This window comes from Equus asinus, chromosome 3, assembly GCF_041296235.1.
Source record: "Equus asinus isolate D_3611 breed Donkey chromosome 3, EquAss-T2T_v2, whole genome shotgun sequence".
NCBI classification, from domain to species: Eukaryota; Metazoa; Chordata; class Mammalia; order Perissodactyla; family Equidae; genus Equus; species Equus asinus.
The window spans coordinates 97,901,280-97,923,479 of NC_091792.1; the positions used below are offsets into that span (position 1 = coordinate 97,901,280).

Here is a 22,200-nt window from a genome sequence, read left to right on the forward strand (position 1 = left end):
AGCTCAGGGCCAATCTCCCTCACCAAAAAAATAAAGTAGTCTTAATAACAGGCAACTGTTTTTTACTTCTTCTTCCTAGAGACTTTAAGCATATGTTAAAAAGACCAGTTGGTGCTGGTCCGCTGGCATGGTGGTTAAGTTTGGATGCTCCGCTTCAGTGACCCAGGGTTCAGAGGTTCAGATCCCGGGCACAGACCTAGCACCACTCATCAAGCCATGCTGTGGTGGCATCCCACATAAAATAGAGGAAGATTGCCATAGGTGTTAGCTCAGGGACAATATTCCTTTCACACACACACACACACAAAGTAGTTAACTTTCAATTACTTATCTTTGCAAAGCAAGGTATTCTCCCCTTAAGGAAAGAAGTCTATGTTGTTCTATTTTGCATATCATGTACCCTGCAGCATTAATAAAATCTATGTAACTGCCCCAAATTGCAATCAGTATTGTACAAGTGAGGTCAATAGTCACTGTTTGTTATTTCATCAGTATTGGAAATTTCTAAAGAAAACTTTTGCAGCCATCCACTTTTCTCTATTGATTTGAAGTTATTCTTAAGACTCAGTCATCCAAACAGCTTATGACAATGTCGCAAAGGATTTTTAAACCAGATTTCCCAAGATTATTCTGTTATTGTTAATGTCTTAGGAACTCCTACAATATTTAAATTTCATGTGAAGTAGATCTATTTAAGTAGATGAGGTCTTGATTGATAAATACTGCTATGCATTGCTATTCCTTCGTGCCTAGAAAAGTGCGTGCTCTAGACACGGAGTAAATACTTGCTAAATGGATGAAATACTTATAAGAAATAGCATCCCCTCCATTTTACCTATTTCTGTGGAAAAAATTCCCATCAACAAAAAGAAAAGATTCTGTACAAATGACCCGGAGTAGATACGGAAAATATTCATGGGTGTTTCCTAGGAAAATTCCTGTCTTTTTTTTTAGCTCTAACTCACAAATGATAAATTTAGAAACTATGAACAGCCTCCGGTGGGCTCACTGGAATTCAGGCGTAAGCCCTTATTCTGGGCTGGTGTGTCTCAACAGGAAACTTTCTGTTTTCTAGGGAGTTTCCTCCTTTTTTCTCACCATGGAATCCTCTGATCAAGCTACCCTTTCTGGGAATAATTCTGTCATACACAAAAGATCCAGGCATAATTTGCTCGTTTGAAGCATCTTGCCAGGCTGAGTTTTTGTTTGTTCCTGAGTTTAGATCATATTCCTCATGACTCCTTACAAAAGAAATCTATCAATCTCAAATTCGAACCTGTGTTATTTCCCTCCCCAGTCTCTCTTTTTAATGACGATAATACATGACTTCAAGAACAATTTAGGTAATTTTTTGCTTAGGTAACTCAGTACATCAAGATTTGAGGTTTTTAGAGTTCATCTTCATGACCAAAGATTGGAATTGGAAAACGCAGGAAATTAATTGAGGCTGTATCATTTTGAACTCATTAAAAGTGAATTTCTTCTTTATATAGGATGCTGGGTTCAAAGTGTTTAGATTCCTTGCGGCCTAATTCTGTGTCTTTGCTATTCCTCGCTGTTGCACCATTCCATGCAAAAATAACTTCATTCCTTTAATCCTTGTTGGTTCTCCTGGTCTCTGTCAGCAACAATGGCTCCATCATTTTCATTTGAAATCTCTGTTTTCCATCTCTGCTGAGGTGGTGAGGGGAGGCAAAGGCAGACGACTTGGCTTTAGCTCTATGGGTATTTTTCATCTCGTGGCAGAATTCCAGGGGCTCTCCCTGGGAGAGCAGATTGGCTGTAGGGACTAGAAATCAGAAAAATTCAAGCTGCTGTGTCTGTGAATGAAATCTGCAGTGGTCAGGCCCGCACCTGCCCAGCTGCGTATGACCGCCTCGAGTTGAATTTGATTACAAATGCATTAGCAGGGGAGAGTATGTCATCAGCTAACAGCCTTCATTCCTGACTCAGGCCATGGGGTTTTGCTCCACACTCTTTCAGTCCAGCCCACATGGGTGTGATAGCCCAGAAACTCTCTAATTGGAATCGGTGAAAGGGCAAAGCCTGGAATTTGGGAAAGGCAGAACACAGCTGTTCTGAATTACAGAACAGGTTGTCGACTTTTGCAGACGCGTAGGCCCGCCGTATAGAGCAGGCTTTCTCTCAGGAGGCCAAAAGGAAGGAGGGGCAGCAGAGGAGTCCGGCCTGGGAGAACTTTCCTCTGGGGCAAAATGTGTATCTAAAGTCTGAAAGTTCTTTGGCGCCTCAGTTATTCCACATGCGTTTGTACGGATCTGGTCAGAGACCTTATTTTGCTCTGTTGCTCAGACTATGTTATTTAAATAGTTCCCTCTGGTTACCATGTTGGACACTGTGCTGATAACAGCGATGCTTATTAATGACCCCTCATGGAGCAGCTTCATATTGCTTTATGTTTCCCATCCTTTTAGTTCCTGTACCACTTGGAAGATGTGAAGCCTGGAAGACTTAGGAAACCACCAGAAAGCTTCAAAAGTTAAACAGATCCACACAAGGCGATGAGAGACCGAGAACTCCATGGAACAGCCAAGCTTCCATGCTCAACTTGGCAAAAGAAAATCTCAAGCTCAGAGAGAAAACTCCGCGTTCATCCCTGTTATGTCTCCCTGGAGCTCTGATGCCATTCCAAGTTTTGATAAATACTATGATGAGTTCAGTTGCTGCAACCGATGCTCTCCTGATTCTACCACTCTCCAAAGAAACGGTACTCGAAGAGCTTACGGGCTGTTGAACCCGCAGGGAGAATCCTATTCTAGGCTTTGTGACGTTTAAAGACGGACAAGAAATTTTTACAAAGCTTTTTCTTGTCTTACATCTTTGATTCTCTTGATCCCTTTCCCTCTGTGGTCTTTCTTCAGCCCCCTCCATTTAATTTTCTGTTCTCATTTCAACAACAGCCACCGATAATAATGTCAATATTAAATACTTACTGAGTGCCTACACGGTGCAAGATGCTCTATTATCTCATTTTTCCAATGTTTTTATTATGTAGATACTATTACTTTTTAAAATTTACCATTGTAGCCATTTCAAAGAGTTTGAGTAACTTTCCCAAAAAGCCATAGCTGGTAAGAGGTAGAAGCAAGTTTCAAGCCAAAAGGATTTGACTCTCAATTTTGCTACTCAGAGTGTGATTTGTAGACCAGCAGCATCAACGACAACTAGAAGCTTGTTAGATATGCAGAATCTTAGGCTCTATCCCCAGAGCCACTGGATCAGAACTCACATAGTAACAAGATGCCCAGGCGATTTGCAGGCACATCAAGGTTAAGAAGCCCAGCTATGATCAAGCATGTACATTTAATTATTCTGTTGTACTAACACACTTCTCTCCTTAAATTTGTCTCTGCTGTTCTTAACTTATCCCTCATACATAATAGTGAGGAGAGCCAACAGGAGATGGGAGGCACCCATTGGGGTAATTGTGGAGCATAGAGACAAGGCCAGGGCTCCAGAACCCGGGGTTGAAACGCTGCTCGATTGATATCTCCATGGTTTCCTGGCTCCCTGGGTCTTGACATCTGGAGTCAGGAGGGAAGAGAAAAACTCCTTCCCCAGGCTACTCAGAAGAAATTACAGTTTATGAGAGTGAGAGGGATAATTTGGAAGACTCAGACCCACTTAAAAATAAGTCATCCTGGGTTTAAAGAAAGATTTTGAATCCATTTCTGCCTCTCAATGCCACAAAACAAGCCACACTATAAAAATAAAAAGATTCATCACTGCCTGTTACCTTTGGTATCTTCATGGGGTTGTTTTTAAATGTTAACAAGTTCCATTTGATCGGCAAAATGTCCTTTATGAATATTTAGACAAGAGAAGGCTGTTTAGATCATTGCAAATGTATATAATCCTGATTTTGTATTTGGGTTTACAAAACAGGGAATCCGAAAAAATCCTTGGGACTGACAAGGTCTTGGAAGATGTAGAAAGTTTTTCCTCCTGAGACATTCTAACAAGAAAATGGGATTTCAATCAAGTTCCTCAGCCCTGAGGCTGCCCCGGCCTTGCTCAGTCGGACCTTTGCTTTATATGTGTGTTACATTTAGCATCTCAGTGTTCATGAGACTGGAACATGAACCACAACTTTAAAGATCTACGAGCAGAGCTGGTCACTCTTTGAGACAAACGACTTTTTTTCCCCATTATTATATAACAGCAAAAGTTGATTCACCTCAAGTTTTGCAAAAAACCCAAAAACCAAAAAAACAAAAACCCAACTCTATTCTTCCACTGAATTCTACTTCTAGAGCCACTTTTCATTGTATAACAGAGATTCAGACTGTTCTAAGTTAAGAATGGAAGTGCAGCAGCAATAAGCTTAACTGAAGGCAGAGGGCACCACTATATCTCACTAAGTCTAAACTTAAAGAGGACAGTCACTTGGACTTGCTGAGCAAGATGGAAGTGGGGCTGGGGAGGCTTCTAAGAAGATATTTGTCAGGATACTGAATACTGATATGATAAAGTACAGTCCCTATTGATTTTAGAAGAGACACAGGTAAGCTCCAACTGGGTGAGATGAGTCTTGCCATCCTTTTTGATGTCTATCAGGGAAGCAAATGAAATAAGCATCTGATGGATTTCATGAGGTGAGTTTACCTGGCCCAATCCTGATGCTGACCCCTGTGATGACAATTCGTCTCACAAGAAACTGGTTATCAAAAGATGTTCTGCATCAGGGCATCAATCTAATTAGTCCTTCTCTTTGCTCCCATGACATCCACTCATTCCCTAAATACCCACTCCAAGATCAAGTTTCTACTTTCTGGGGCTTGCTTATCATGGACAGGCATAGATTCACACATAGCTGAATAGACTATGCAGCTGAATATGCACTATGTTTGGAAGCAATGCAAAAAACATATTTTACACCTACATTTTTTCTCATATCCTTCTTCATACCAATACTGACTTCATATTAGTTTAACAACCATTAAAGAAAAACCAAGCATAACCATATTCCCTATTACACTTTAGAATGCCATAAATAAGGGTCCAGATGGACTTTGTCAATGAAAACAAACACTCAACTGAGTCAGTACGTCTTTCTACTCTATGGAAATAGGAAGTACAGGACAAAGAACAATGGCTACCTTTGGCATGGGGAACTGGCATGCTCCGGAGCAATAATAGGCATCAAAGGACTTGGGGGAGATAATCCATTCACTCCAGCCAATATCTGCAAAGTCCACTTTAAGGTATCGCCTGGCACAATTTCGAGGTTCAATCCATTGCTTTCTTCTTGCCTTCTTCAGGGTCTGTTCATCAAACTGGAGCGTCTGGCTCTTCTGTTGAGGTCCCTTTCTCTGTTTCTTTTTGTTCTTACTCTTCTCAGGGGGCTGAGTCTGAAGGGTCTTGTAAGGCTTTCTTTCTTCCCATACCCCCTCCTCTTTATATTGATATTCTGCCCCAGGAAGCTCATTGTTCTGCAGAGGCAGCAGGACTCCAGTAGAGCGCTTCTTCCTCCGTTCAATAGAAAGGGCAGCCCTGATATGGCTATCCAGTTTTGGCACAGCTCCAATGGGGAAATTCCGGTGTCCTTGTAAGCTTGATACTACATTCTCTGGCTCAGAAATGGCAGCATCATTGGCATACACCAAGATATATGGCTCAGGAAAGGGCAACATCTTCTTTGGCAGCTGGTGTCCTTTGGAGGTAATGTTAAATCCTATGAGGAACTCTTCATTTTCCTTGGCCTTCCTCAAGAATTGAGTGATGTCTTTAGACAGCCATGACACAAAGTCTCGATGAGGTTTGGCTACATCCACGGAAAGATTACCGAGGAGTTGACTTTGGTTTCTGTTGGATTTGAGGATCCATGCAGAAAGATCAATCTGAATGTGTTTTCTCTGAGCATGATGTGAGCATCCTTGGGACACTGGACAACTCAGGCTGGTGTTTATTAGCTCTCCAATATAGAAATACAATGTGGCAGATAAAATATTTTCAGACTTGGTTAGAGAAGTCAGGTTAAAAATATGCAGTCCCTTGCTTTCAAGGGTTCCTAGGAAGGAAAAAAAAAGAGAGTAAACAGGAGTAAACAAGACCCCTACCTCACACCATATATGAAAATCAACTCAAAATTAATTAATGACATAAGTATGAGAGCTAAAATCATAAAATTCTTAGAAGAAAACATAGGGGTAAAATCTTCATGGTCTTGGATTTGGCAATGGATTATTAGATATGACACCCAAAGTGTGAGCAACAAAATAAAAAATAGATAAATTGATAAAATAATTAGTAAAATAAACTGAACTTCATCAAAATTAAAAACTTTTGTGCATCGAAAGACATTATCAAGGAAGTCTGTTCAACCTGCAGAATGGAGAAAATATTTTCAAATCATACACCTGATAAAATCTAATATACAGAATATATAAATAACTCTTACAATTCAACAACAAAATACAAAGAAACAATGAAAAATGGGGAAAAGAATGGAATAGACATTCATCCAAGGAAGATATATGAAGGGCCAATAAGCACATGAAAAGATGCTCAACATCATTAGTCATTAGAGAAGTGCAAATCAAAACCACAATGAGGTACCATTTGACATACACTAGGCTAGCTATAACAATAAAAAGCAAAATAACAAGTGTTAGTGAGGATGTGGAGAAATTGGAACCTTTTTATATTGCTGGTTGGAATGTAAAATGGTTCAGCTGCTGTGGAAAACAGTTTGGCAGTTCCTCAAAAAGTTAAACACAGAAATATCATGTGACCCCATAATTCCAACTCTTAGGTAAATAGCCAAAAGAATTCAAAACAGGTATTCAAACAAGTACATGTACATGCATGTTTATAGTAGCACTATTCACAATAGCTAAAGGTGGAAACAGTTCAAATATCCACCAACAGATGAATGGATAAGCAAATTGTGGTATAGCCACATGAAGGAATATTATTCAGCCATAAAAAAGGAATGCAGGACTGATATAAACTACAAAGCAGATGAATCTTGAAAATATTACACTAAATGAAATAAGCCATACACAAAAGGTCACATTTTGTACAATTCCATTGATATGAATTATCCTGAACAGGTAAATTCATAGAGACAGAATGTAGATTGGTGTTTTCCAGGGGCTGGAGGCAGGGAGGAATGGGCAAAAACTGCTTAGTGGATAGGAGCTTTTACTTTGGAATGATAGAAATATTTTGGAACCAGATAGACTTGGTGGTTACACAACATTGTGAAGGTACCAAATGCCACTGAATTGTTCACTTAAAAATAGTTATTTTTATGTTATGTGGTTTTCACCTCAATTAAACAACAACAACAAAAAGATAACAGGAGCAATTTTAAAAGCTGGAAAAAGATTAAAGCAAGGATCAGCTATTTTTACTAATTTTCCCTTTCCATTAGTGAAGCACCATGAATATGTGAAAGTTGTAACACAACAATAAACTTAGTAGTGTGTGAGCTGAGCTCTGGCTTTTAATTATGAGACTATTAAGAACTATTCCTAGAAATTTGGCACAGTATTGTAATAGCTTCTTATCTGAGACAGTGTATAGCCTACTGGTTCGAACATTGGTGGAATTACTTGAATCATCCTGGTTCAAGTTCTGGTTGAGGCACTTTGGGTAAGCTAGTGTTCTCATTAATAAAATGGAGACAATACCTACCTCTCCTGTCATCAGAATTAAATGAGATATGTTTAAAGCCTTTCATAAAGGGTCCAATAAATGTTTCTTGAATATAAATTATTATTGTTGTTAGTGCTAGTCTTAACCATATTACAGGGATTCTGTCTTCTTCTACCTGCCTCACAAAGTTTAGGGTCCAGGATGAGAGTGGGTAAGCAAGACCATATATCTCACTATTCAGATAATATACCTGAAAATGTGAGCCACACATTCAAAAGTGTCATAAAGAATTAATGCTACTGTGAAGCCTGTCTGAAGTTTACGACATTCCATGAATTTAAAATTTGAATTTCTTCTACATAGCTCAACGAAATTATTGCAACTGGTCAATTCTATTTCCAATTCTTCAAATCCAGAAATGAGAGAGAGTAACAGAACAGGAGATTGATTAGTTAGGGCAGAAGTTTGTTCCTTCTCTTAAGATCATCTAACAAGTTAGTGGTAAGAACGAGGTTAGACGCAAGAATCCTCAGTCCTGGGACTAGTCACCAGAACTGACCCCCCTCCATGCACTTGTTCCATATACATATTTGTTTCAGAAACATACACGCAATCATGAAATTATGTTCTTGATCAAAAACATATTTCAGTAAAAACAAAACATTTTTATAAAGATGTGGAAACTTAAAATTAGTTCATTGAGTCCCCAAGCACAAGGGAAGTGCAGTGGGAAACATATTTTACTCATTTTTAACATTGTGTGAAGGAAAAGGAGGAAACTGCCATTTGTGCACATTTGTATAATCCATGACACCAGGATAATATTTTACAGACCTTTATGACACAGTCATGGCATCAGGGTTGTTGAGAGATTCTAGCCTTAATTCATACCAGTCACCATAGCATATACTTTTACCCAAACTTCCTGTAGCAGATGGAAGTTTAAAATGGAAGGGAGAGAAGTCACTCTGTTCTAAGTATATGGCAGTCGAATGGTTGCCAAACAAACATCCTGGCAGGGAAGAAATGAACTCTGGGAGATATGGGTGGCAGTGTCTTAATGGGTAACCAATTGTGCTCCTTTCCCCCAAGTTTGCTTCAAGGTGTTTCCTTTGTTCATATGGGTTTCCAGGCATCTTGTGATCTGCTGTTAACCAGCCTCCAACCCTGTGTCGAATCTTCACCATCTTCTCACAAAAGTCTCAGAATCTGCCATACTGCACCTTCTGACGGTTTTCATTTTAACTCGGGGCATTATTTTGAAGTCAAAGCCCTATAGCTTGGTCCCAGCTCCACCACACACAATAGCTGTCCTCAGGCAAATAACCTAAACTCTTTGCGTGCCTGTGAGGAAGACTGTCGCTGAGCTAACATGTCAGTCTTCCTCTGTTTGTACATGGGATTCTGCCACAGCATGGCTTGATGAGTGGTGTGAAGGTCAGAGCCATGGATCACAACCCACAAACCCCAGGCCACTGAAGGGGAGCTCACAAACTCAACCACTATGCCACCTGGCTGGCCCCATAACCTAAGCTCTTTAAATCTCAGTTTGCTCAAATGTAAAATAAGCCCAATGGTATCAACTGCAGAGCTGTTGTGAGAATTAATTGAAAGAATGCAGGTGAAACATATAGCACGTAGAAAAACTCAGTGAATGTTAGCTAACTAGAACCACACAGTCCAATACGATAGTGATTAGCAATTTAAGTTCGAATTGAGATGTGCTGTAAATGTAAAATACACATTGGATTTCGAAGATTTGTACAGAAATGAATGTAACATATCACATTGATATATTTTATATTGGTTACGTTTAAATGATATTTGGGTATGTTGGCTTAAATAGTGTGATATCATGACTTATAATAAGAAATATATATTTGGTCTTCATCCAGTTTCTGGCACAGAACTCCGAAAACCCTTGGAATTTTCTAAGTGCTGAGAGTTGAAAAGGTGTCTTTGTCATGTAAACAAGGTAACTTCTAGAGGTCAGGTAAGGATGGGGGCTGGTTGCCAGGAGGAACCAAATTTGTGATGAGAGAGTTAGAACTTTCAGACCCACCCACCTGACCTCCAGGGAGGGCAGTGGGGCTGGAGGTTGAAGCCATCAACCAACCAATGGCCACTGATCTAATCATCAATCATGCCTATATAATGAAGCCTCCATGAAATCCCAAAAGAACGGGGCTTTGAGAGCTTCCGGGTGGGTGAATACATGGAAATTTGGGGAGAGTTGAGCGCCTGGAGAGGGCATGGAGGCACTGCACCCTTTCCCCATACCTTGCCCTGCGCATCTCTTCCATTTGGCTGTTCTGAGTCATATCCTTTTATAGCAAACTGGCAATCTCGTGAGTAGATGGGTTTCCTGAGCTCTGTGAGCCACTCTAACAAATTAATCGAATGAACCCATGGAAGGGGCTGTAGGAGCCTCCATTCTGTAGCTAGTAGCTCAGAAGCACAGGAAACAATCTGGGCTGGTGATATGCGTCTGAAGAGGAGGGTGAGCCTGTGGGACCTGTGGAATCTGATTCTATCTCCGGGTGGATAGCGTCAGAATTGAGCTGAAGACCCAGACACACTGCTGGTGTCCCAGAATTGCTTCTTGGCTGGGGAACCCTCTCTGATTCCCCACATCAGAGTTGGGTGCAAACCATTTTAAATATTATATATTATTAAAATTAATTTCACCTGTTGCTTTTCCTATTTTTAAATGTGGCCACTAAAATTTTTAAATTATATATGTAGGTCACATTTGTGGATCAAATTAAATCTTTATTGGACAATGGCGGTCTAGAATAACCACCAGTTTTGTAGTCATATGGTCCAAAAGGAAAGAAAGAAAAGGCATTTTTTTTCCCAAATGCAGTGAAGAATCAGGATATTGCTAAACATGAATATAGAAACCAAAAATTAAATTGGGCAAAAGATTCCCTTCATGGAAAGCACCATAGTTTCCTTAACAAGGACATATTAGATAAAGATAATTTTGGTGATTACTTTTTAATCTTCCCTCTAGCTGTAGCTAATTGGTTTAATCTTCCCTCTAGCTGTAGCTAATTGGTTCAATCTGCAATCAAAAGTCTAAGACCAACAAACTGCTCTAAAACAGTTAAATGGGCAGTTTAGCAACAGTGCTTGACGGCATAGCACTTATATACATAGCTCCGGTTGTGTTATTTGTGTATTACGCATATACATCCACTACAACCAAAAAACCAGAAACCAAAGCGAAACAACTGTTTTACTTTAGCAAATATGAATTGAATACCTACTAGTTGCTGGACCCTGGTCTGGGTCACAGGGCTGCACATATAGCTGCTGCTGTCCACGCTGTGACAGGAGGGCAAAGATTCCTAAGCAATATGCAAGTAGCTATGTTATGATGATGCTACTTGCTGTCAAAGGTGTGAACTATGATCTTGGAGCACAGAGGAGGAAGCAAGTAACTCTGCCCATGTAAGGGGAAGAGGTAAACTTTGAACCGGACTTTTAAGAATGAAGGGAAAAGGGAGTGTTGGCAAGGAGTGTTGGAAGGAGCACATTCTCGCAGCATGCATTGCTAGATATCTGGAAGATTTTATTCCAATGTTTTAACAGAAACATAAAAAAATCTCAAATTAACCTAGTTATTTGAAGTGCTCCAGACATCTAAGCTGCCTAGATACAGAAAAGGAATGGCCAATTCACATTGAGCTCCTAACTAATGGTGTTGTATTATGCCCAGCTCTTGACGTCTTTGCCATTTCCCCCCAGGCCAGGGGACACCTTCTCTCTGCCTGTTCTAGATTCCCTCCTCCCCTGTTTTTTAAACAATAAGCCATTCCACAAAACATGCCTTGACTTCTCTAACCCACACTTTATGTTTGCCTTCTCTGACCTTAAAGCATTTAATTTCTGTGCAAGTCAACGCTCTTGTCCCCAAAACAACTCCAGAGGATACTTAGTATTTACAAAGGACAAAAACAGTAATAAGAGAGTTGCATGGAGTTGAGCAAATGAGTTTGGAGGAATAAATAAGAACGAGACACATACCTCCCTGCAAGTTGAAATATGTGATGATAATATCTATTCAATTACTCTCATGCTTTTTTATTCTTCAGATTTTATATTAATTTAATTTTGTTGCATGCTTAATTCTGAGTGCTCTCCTTTTAACTAGTTTATTGATACAGAAGAGAGCAACCAAGATGTTGAAGGGTCTAGAAATTACAAGTTTGAGTGGAATTAATAGAGAATACATGGCCTGAAGGAAGGAAAAGAGGTTTAGCAATGACATGAGACTTTTTTGCAACTACTTGAGGGGCTGCAGAGAGAACAGGGGTTTTTTTCAGTGTAAAAGATGAGAATGAGATCTAAAGGTGGTCGTTGAATGGAGGCAGAATCCAGGCCAACATAAGTAATGACGTTTACGTGTCTAGCCTGACAGTGAGACCCTCTGTGGGCCTGAGCAAACAGAAGATAGACGGTCCTAATCTAAGACTATTACAGGAAGATCTCTTTATGGTAGGGAGGGTGTGAAAGGTGAACTAGATAGCCTCTAAGATCCCTTGCAAGGAACTACACAGACTTTTATTTCCAGCTTTTCCCAAGGAGATGTTTTTGACGCCAAAATATAACCACCAATAGGTGGCGCTGTTTTCTTACTGTTTGCTGGCACTAGCGCAACCTCGGATTTTTCTTGTTGGGAATACATCTACTGCAGTCTAGTTAGGATTTGCCATTGGCATTATAACCTTATTTAGAATGCTCTAGAGTCATAATATCTGTGAATGGAAAAGAGGTTTAGAAGTCAGGTGAGTTTCTGAACAAGCCATCTTCGCCTTTGCACACCTGCTAAGACTTTGCACCTGCTGCAGCTTCTCCCTGGAATGCCTTCATCCACCCTTGTTCTCCCTGATAATCCAGATGTGTGTTTAAGGCAAAGCAGAGGCACCACCTCTTGAAGCAAGCTTGTCATGACACCCAGTCCTTGGGTTTGGACCCCGCCTCTAAAACTATTTTCATTACAGTGTTGCTCTTTCCTTAGACCATAAACTCCTTAAAGACAAGGTCTTGTAGTAATTACGTTAGACTCTTCAGCCCCTGGCATAGGGCTTAACTCTTAAGCAGTGCTCAATAAATGCTTCTTTTATGAATAAACAGATTTAGTCCAACCTACTCAATGTAGAAATACCAAAAGAAAGGACCATAGAAGTTAGCCTGTCAGTTAGCAATTGATTTTGCAGAGGTATCGAGGTCTTCTATTACTTATATGGATTTTTTTTAGGAGTTTTATTACTAAATAAAGATGGAAGATGTATTTCTGTTTTCATCTGAAAACAAAGCACCTGCACCAAGGGCTCAGCGAGGAAACTGCAACTTAGGAGCAGCCGCACTATTGCAACAGCTCAGCTCCTCTCCGGGAGTAGCTGAGGAGGTGCCCGGGGAATGGTAAGTGGAAGCTCACCTTCGTGCTGGCCCACACAGAACGTTTTCAAAGGGAATTAGAACTTACAATGGAAAGCTTTCTATGTAAAGTCTGATTTTAAAACAAATAGACTAAATGAAATCTTGATGATTAGTTAAATCCCCAGGAAGCAGGGAAAACATTTTAGTCATACAGAAAATACGTAACTCAGAACAACTTTTTTCCCCCCCATTTCTTTCTCCAAACAAAGTACAGCTGCTAGAAATGCCAGGGGTGCCTAGGACAGGGCCATATAAACTCATAGTCACTGTCTGAATACTGGCTCCAGACGGCTGAGTCAAGACTGCAGTTTCTCTATGCCACCTTCAGCTTTCAGGAAAAGGCAAGATGAGAGTTTCTAAATAGAACTCAAAGTCACAGAATTTTGTTTTTCTTGCAGAGTCCCAGTCAAATGACTGAGTTTTATGGGATCGCAAAACAACCATTCTCTATGTCCAGAGTAAACCATGGCCAAAGATGATATAATGTATGTTTTTCTAGAATAGCAAAGTGTTCATTAATCAGTTTATCTACTCCTTGCCTCCGCCCAAGGGCATTCCTAGACTGTGAGCTCGAGGAGGGCAGACCCATGTCCTATAAATCTTTGAACTCCTGGTACTTTGCACAGTCTGGAGCATTTAGATCCTGAAAAATATTTGTCAAATTTGTTGAATGAACAACTGTGTAAACTTACTAGATTCAAAAGTGTTTCCTACTTAACACCAAAGGGAAAAAACTTCAAGTAGTTTCAAGTTCCCAAAGTCAGCAAAAGCCCTTCTTGGGTCTAAGTACTGTATGGAGTTTCCTTTCGGTTCATCAGAAGAGAAGCATTATTAGAACATTTGTATAGAAAGCAGAATAGTATTGCCATTCAACATATACATGGTAAAATGCCTCATGGGAAATTCTTTCATGGCAAGTTTATTTTTAAAGGCTCCTCTGCCCAGCTTTTGTACTCTCTCTTCTTATCTAGTCCCTTGAACATCTAATTCAGCTCAACTGAAACAGTTACTGAGTGCTTGCTATGTGGCAAGCTATGCCAGGTCCTCAGAATACGAGAACGAAAGGAGATACGTTCTGTGCCCTCCAGAAACTTGTTTCATAGGCCTCGGCTCCCATCATCCGCCTTCTAGCAAATCTATTAGGCCCCAAACTCTGCAGCTGTGAAAGAAGGGTAAGAAGTCTTTATTAACTTACTTCGAAGTCCTCCCCAGGGCCAAAATCATCATAAAGACAGTAACATACCTTCCAAAGTGAAAGACGCTTACCTTTATAGAAATTAATAAACTATTTGTCTGTGGAAAGGCCCACTGAAAGGGCCAGATGAGGCCAGGACTAGCACGTTAATCAATCCTAGATTTCAGACGCTGGTTATAAGATACTTAGAAGTCTAGGAACATGAGCTTAGAGCAGTGTGTCTCGAACATGTATCAGAATCACCTTGATGGTTTGTTAAAACAGAGATTTCTGTGCCCCACCTCCAGAGTTTGATTCAGATGGTCTCGGGTGGGCTGGAGTATTTCTAACAAGTTCCCAGGTGATGCTGATACTGCTAACCCAGGGACCATACTTTGAGAACAACTTCAAGAAATCACAATAAAAAGGTGCAACCCTGCTCCATTCAGCCACCAAGGGCAGGACAGAAATAGTAACTTCTTGAATGCAGGTTTGGGATATCACAGATTGTATTATATGAGGAACACCACCTCTTTATATTTACATTGCCACTCAGATATATCCTTTGTGCTATAAACAGTTGCACATTATCAACATTTTAGGTATATTTAAGGTTTTGTGGGAAGCTAAAGAGAGAAAATCTCTCAAAACATTAAGAATATTAGGCCTCATTTACATAGGCCTTCCAAACTTTTAATGCATTTTCACACTCATTTTCTCAAGTGAGTTTCACTATCTTTCTTTGAGACTAGCACAGTAGGCATGACTTAACTTATTTGATAGATGAAGAAACTGGGCCTGGCAATATTAGATGACTTTATTAATTAGCAGTTCACCCAAGATTAGCATTTAGATCTCTTATCTCTTAGCCTCAGATAATAGAAAAATTGAAACTCTAGGAATCTCTTCTCTACTTGAAAACCATTTATCTTAACCCATGCCTAAGTGTAGCAATTACACTCAATTCAAAGTATTTAGATTAATTCCATGCAACTAAATGAAAATATTCTTTGAAGGAAAAGCAAATAAGATCATGTTGGGTCTCTGTTGTTTTAACTAGAAAATCACAGGACTGGACAAAGAATGTTGCATTTCTGAAACTATTGGATGCAATTATTTTACGAAAGGAATATTGAACAGAACCTTACTCAGTAAGGTCAGAAGAACTTACTGAAGCTGATAGTAGGATCAGTTTGCGCAAACACTTTTACTCATAGTGTGCCCAAATAAAATCAAGGCACTGCATTTACTGTGGTTCTTTCTCCAAGAAAAGATGGATCTTAAAGGGGGGTAGATCATCGAAGGAGTCAATAAACACACCATGGCCAATTGGCTCTATGACCCAGGTGCATATGTTTTAGATAAATAAAGAGACATCTATGCCTTTAAAAATATCATCCCTGAGAAGGTGTGTTACCAAGAGTAGTGCTTTCTGTAGTAATACACTAGGACACAAGCACTACCAACACGTGAATAGACTAGCAATTTTATGGATTTCTAAATATATTCCATATGTGAGGGCTCTTTTGTTACATTGTCGTTTACTGCTGTCCAAAGTAGATATCATCCTGGTATACTTGTGTTGCTTGATTAATAATATGTCAATGTTTCCACTACAAAATTCTATTTTCATGAGTTCATAACATAATCATAAAAATTCACTCTGAATTGAAATTTGGCATAAGAAAGTTCAAGCTGAGACTATTTGTGATGCCAAACTTCTTTCCACTATTACTACCGAAATAAAGTTATTAAGATACTGATTACTAGTCTATACAAATTGTATAGATAGGAAAACCATCAAAATTTTGGGGGAAAACTTCTGATTTTGCAGTACAAAAATCCTGAATAGTCAATAGAAAGTATATGCGAAGTTGCTCAATAATTTTCACTAGGCATTTGGATAGGTATGATTTTTATTATATCTATTATTAATATCTAATATATAATTATATCTAATAAATAAAACAAACAAGGGGGATTATATAAGGTATTTGATAGGTGTCTTGAGTAAATTGTCTTTAATCAAGGTATTAATGGTGATAAAACATTAACAAGGTGATGTGTATGATTTCTGGTGAATTTTTCCACAAATAAAACAGCTTTTCTTTTAAAAGAATAATACTAGTTGTAGAATAATAAATATTAATCCCATAGAATAAAACAGTAAAGGAGACTTCATAAAGAAACAGGGAAAACAAAATTTAATGACAGAGAGACTCTAAAATTATATTCAGAGAAGTTTAAAACATGAAAGCAGGAAGACAGTACATTGCCAGTTGGACCCAAGTTCAAAAGCTAACAATGTCAGTAAACATCCTGTGATAGGTACTAAATGGGAAATGAGAAATGAATCAGTTTTCAGTTGTGATATTCACTTGAACTTTTCATATCTTCTTTTTTGAGATATGAGGAAAGCTCTGATCCAGTGTTTCCCCAACTAGGTATCTTAGAACCACAATTCTCTGAAATGCTCTCTCAGGAAGAAAGTGAGTAAGTCTCACTCTTAAGGGGACTCACTTGCAGTTAAAGGCCCTGAAAGGTCACGTGGCAAAGTAAACATCATTTTTTTCAAACTTATTTGACCATGGAACCCAATTTTATGTAACACCTGTTCACATCTTCCAAAAGACCCCTTTTTATAAAATTTTGTCCTAGAAAATTAGATCACATTATTATAAATAATAGGATTTGAGATGAGCTCAGTATGTTTGAAAAATTGTTTGGCAAATACATCATGATGCCCATTTCTTCTTCCATATAAGGAAGAGGGTGCGCCTCTTCCAAATACAAAATTGTATAATTCCAAAATGCTTAAGAGCAGATTTGACATTCATCTTCTTATTTAATTTTTAGAAAATCTGATCCAGGTCAATCGAGTGCTTATAAACTTCCACTGCTTAGATAAAACGTATGTAACCCTCTTAACATACTCTGAATTATGTATATATTTTGAATGTACAAATACTCCCTGAGTGAATCATCTGCTTAGGGGATTTTTTTCATTGACCCTCATGGTCTCTTCGTCTCTGAATGTATCTAACTATACTAAGGAGCTAAATTTAAATAATTTTTATGTAACTCATTCTCTTTCTCCTTTCCATTAGCATGGATAATCAGGAATTCATGGTATTATGGATTTCTAAATGTCAGAGATTGTAAAGCTGTCCTGCCTATTACAGTAAAAACTTCATTAAGGGCTATCATGTATTCAAAGTCGCGTGTAATTCAAAGCAGCTGCACATCCAGCCCCTCCCTGCAGATGTACTATTGTCCTTTGAATAAAAGCATCAGATCATCTAAGCACTGTTTCATTTCAAGCCTCACTTCTAGGTGCTAGGAATTTCAAGGTAACTACGTTTTAATAAAGTTATCACATCCCCTTGCTGTCAAACCCATCAAAAGTGATGCTTTCCCACTGGCCTATGTATTTTATAGGAATGGTTCCTCTTGGAACCATCACTCAGCCCCTACTTATATCTTCCATAAAGTCTTACATTTTAGCCTTTCACTTCAGAAGGATGTCAGATAATAATTCTTTATTTTTAAGGATTTTTGGTCATAGTAGGAAAGACTCTCCCCTTTTTCATTGGAGGAAGATAGCTATTTTTGGGTCCAGATAACCCCAATTTTCTTTTCTTTTATCTATGAAGTCTGTGTGATTTTTTTTTTAAAAAAGGTGACACATGTCCACTGAAATGAAATCTTTTTTGTAGTTATATGTCATAAGTTAAAATAATGATAGTTTTCTAATAAGGGCATGTGTATTTTAATGGCTTTTCCTACAGAGGTTAAATTTATGATTAAGAAAAATAAGATTAAGTGACCATGAGAACGATGAGAAACTAATGAACACAAAGTATGTATCTTAAAGGATCAAGCCAGGAGAAAACCCCATGTAAAATATTCTTCTTTTATTACATAGTAGCCAAGGACAACTTAAACAAAGATTAAAATAAAAGCTGATTTTATATCCCTCTTGTCTTCCTTCAAGATGGTGTGTTGTTATAAAGCTGAACTTCCCCGTCATCAATAATTTTGTAAATTACCTTTTACAAAGGGAAAGATAAAACCTATCTTTATGTAAACCTTACACATCACAAAAAGACTTATGAGCCTTCCAAACTTACAGTTTTGGCACACCCACTGCACAGCGTTGAGGGAGGAGAGAAGGGGTTAGCAGAAAGTGTACTTAGGATGAATGCCACCCACCATCAAGTAATGGTTTAAGTAGAAAGTAATCAGAGGGAGACCACAGCAGCTAAATTTCAACCAAAGATATTCTAGGTTTAGAACAATAAATAATTTTAATCAGGTATGTTCCAAGGAGCAAATAGGGCTCTGAGGCTATACCTCAGCCTGAATAAGCACTTGGAAAGTCTGCCGGATCAGCAGCCACTCCATATATGCAGCACACCACCTGACCTCCCATTAAAATCTGTAACATCGTTGGTAGAGAGATGCCCAAATGTTGTAAAACCTAAACACTACAGACCAGAAAACACACTTAATTTATTAATGCAGACAGTATCTTTCACCTACATCAGAACATATGTCGCAAGATGAAGGGTATAGATAAAGGACAGGGACACACGTGAAAGCCTTAGCATCTTCCTGGGGTCCTGCCTTATTAGAGCCAGAACTGCCTTATAATAAGGTCTTTTTAGTGTGTTAGTAACTAAACAGTCTTGGAAGGGGTCCAACGTGAATCACCTCTCCAGGAGTCTCCCATGTAGTAACATGACACGTAAGCTTCCACAAAAACGAGTGTCTACGTTTGATGAATAAGTCATTAAGACAGTCTCCGGGATGCTAAAGGGATTACTTTCCTTATCGGGGCACACAGCCTTGTATATACGCTTCAAGCTGCAATTCGTCATTTCAAGGGAACTTCTGGCCTCCATATCAGAGTTTATCATTTGACGGTATAAGACTACAGTGAGGCTGATAAGGGACACTCTGAAATTATAATGCACGGAATGAGTTGAAGCCAAAAAGTACATGGGTCCTGAGTTATTCAAATCCTTACCCATCTCCCACTCATGGTTCACTCAGTCTAAAACAAACATACAAAAACTATACAATATGTGTGAATGAAACAAACTCACATTCCACCTCCAAACCTTGTGATTCATACTAAAAATGAGACTTGTTGATACAAAAATTACTATTCATCTCTTGGGTACCTCAGCTACTCCCTAGGAATATGACCACGGAAAGGAATGTCAAGGTAGCAGTGATTTGAGCATCTTCGTTTTTGCCACCTGCCTTGCCCACCCATCTTCTTGGAATCCTTGTCGCTCCCACCCTGCTCCTTCATTGAGCTCTGCCCTCAGAATCACACTAAAGTAAACAGGGCATTCACTGGTGCCGTCAGCTGTCAGGACGGCCTCCCCAAGTGGCTGGCATACTGTGGACAACGCGGAGCAGGTTTCTTTTTCCTTAGCAGAGGCCAGCTCCTTACAGATTAAGCTCATGGTTTTAAGAAGAAAGTGAAGTCTGGTTCAGGTCAGACTCTAGCTAAAGACTTCTGCATTAGAAAGCATAATTCACATTTATTGTAAATGTCATCATGCCTGTGAGCTCTAGAGTGTATTTACAGGGTCAACCGAGGGCTTTCCTTGATGGATGCTTCAGTTTTCCTTTTTTCCAGGAGTCCTACATATCAAAGCTTTGGGAGATTTCTTTCTAGTGATTCTGACAGAATTGATAGAGCATGAGGCACGGCCTCCTTGCTTGAAGATTCCTGGCTATTTTTCAACGGTTAACTGAAGACAGGCTTTGCAGTTATATTTCCCTTTATCACGAGTGTAGCGAACCAAAAAGCCTGGTGCATCCTCAAAGCATATAAACCGAGTTAGTGTCCAGGAAACTTTCCCTCAAGCTGTTAGCACAAGGGAGGCAGCCTGTTAGCATAAGTTATTCGCTTCACCACAGGGGCCAGGAGAAACCTTGTTAAGCCATGAATTTCAATCCGCAGTGATCTGTGTGTTGAAAAATGGGATGAGCAGATTTTCATTGGCAGATTCCAAGAGGTGTTTACGTCCATGGCGGCCCTCCCCCTCCCCAACTCCTCTCAGGGGGGCTGGTACAACCCTATTTACCCAGATGGGTTTTAAATAATCGAAACACCCGGAGCACCTGGTTTAGTTTGTGTGTTTGCCACCAAGGGACTATCAAGTGGAAAGTGTCAAATATAGTAACAGAGGAAGCGAGTTAAGAGGGGCGCAAGGTCTGGAGAAGCGGCCGTCTAAAAGGCGAGGGGAAGGTGTCTAGTTCAAGTGTGACTTTTCTGTCTAGTGCCCTGGGGTTGGCAAAAAATGACATCTGCCTCTAGGTAAACACGGCTAAAGCCCAGTCCAAGGGAATTTCCGCCGACCGACTTCTGAACAGCAGCATAAGGTGCCCCAGAGGTGCTCCAGGCGCCCAGCGCAGGAGGGCTCCGCTGGGCAACGGGGGTAGTCCCTTCCCTGCTTCCACGCAGTTCCTCCAGCCGACCCCTCGCCACTGCTCGGCGCCCTTCTCCTCTCCACTTCTCCCTCTCAATTCGGACTTAAAAACTGGGCTTACCCGCTGGCGAAATGTGGGGTGTGACTGGACCAAGGGGCTCGGAGGGCAGCTTCGGAGGGTGACGGAAGGTCTCTAGGTAGCACTATAGAGCATGGGGCAGACGAGGAAGCTGTAGGGGGTCCTGGGAGAAGCCTAGGGTGGGACCGCGGAAGGGGGGCGCCTCGGGAACTCACCTGCTGCTCCGGCTCGAAAGCTGCGAACCGTGTTGCCTTCGCGCAGGGGTTGGGGGCGCAGGGACTGCGATCCCCGCTCGGAGATCCCTGGTGTTCGCGCCGCCTCGGCCCTGCCGCTGCCGCTGTACCTGTCGTAGAGTCGCAGCATGTGCTCCGACACCTTGTCGTGCGGCCGCAGCACCGGGCCAGAGCCACCACCTGCCGTGCGGTCGCCTGGCACAGTCTTGGGGAGCTCCGGGAAATGCTGCTTCAGTCTCTCTCCCTGCGCCAGGCTCACGCAGAAGCAGCCCAGCCACAGATAGAGCAGCCTGCGCGCCCCAGCCATAGCGAGGTCCTGGCGCTGCGCGACCCTCTCTGCGTTGCCGGGGGTCCCTCCAAAGGCGCGAGGGGTCGGTGGCAGAGCCGAGGGGTGAACTCCAAACTAGCTGGGGCGAGGGCGCCCGGAGCCCCGGACACTGCCTGAGCAGCACAGTGACGAGCCCCACTTTTGGCGCTGGCCGACCGCGGACCGGCAGGTGGGCTCTTCCCGGACAGCGGCGCGGACCTCACCGGCGCAGGGCGCTGCGGGCGCCGTCTCCACTCGGACGCTGAGAAAGAGCTTAAGTCTCGGCGTGTGCGGCCAGGGTGTTTTCAGGATCTGTCTCTACCCTCCCCACTCGCTTTATTTTCGGGAACACACGGCCCAAACGGCCGCGCTGGCGACGGGGACCAGCGCTGCGTCGGGCGCAGTGCCGGAGCCGGGTGCGCGCAGCGGTCCCGAGGCGCTCGCTCGCCTTTTCCAGGGACTGGAGCAGCCGCGGTGCTGCCGGGCCGAGTTTTGAGTGTATGCGTGTATGTGCGTGTGCTCGTGTGTGTGTGTGCGCGCGCGCGTGTGTATGTGCGTGTGTGTGTGTGAGAGAGAGAGACAGAGTGACTCCGTTCTCTGGCTGATCTGTACAGTCCGCAGCCAATCTCGCCGTCTCCCTTGCCCTCGCAGGCAGCTTGGACCCTGCTACAGCCGGGAAAGAAGGGAAGGGGGAAGTAACCAGCAAACCAGCAGGGGGAGGGAGAGGAGAGGAAGTAAGGGGCGGGGGGGGCGGGGGGGGGGGGTTGGGGGTGGTGGGAGGAGAAGATCTAGGAAGAAAGAAAGGGTAGGAGGGATAGGTTTGGTGTTTTTTTTTTTTTTTTTTAAATCCCTTCAAGAACATTGGCTGTGTTCCGGACAGCAAGAGGGCA

The 22,200-nt window shown here is 41.2% G+C and overlaps 1 protein-coding gene across 1 annotated transcript in view; it reads right to left on the reverse strand.

Annotated features, from left to right (window-relative positions):
• BMP3 (bone morphogenetic protein 3) overlaps positions 1–21,991 on the reverse strand; it is a 28,572-nt gene extending 6,581 nt beyond the window's left edge. The window contains exons 1-2 of the mRNA XM_014836316.3: positions 20,986–21,991; positions 5,118–6,028 (exon numbers count right to left, since the gene is read on the reverse strand). Of these exons, the coding sequence (XP_014691802.1) occupies positions 5,118–6,028; positions 20,986–21,310 (1,236 nt within the window). The 5' untranslated portion in view covers positions 21,311–21,991. The remainder of the gene's footprint in view (positions 1–5,117; positions 6,029–20,985) is intronic.
• Positions 21,992–22,200: the final 209 nt, after the last annotated feature.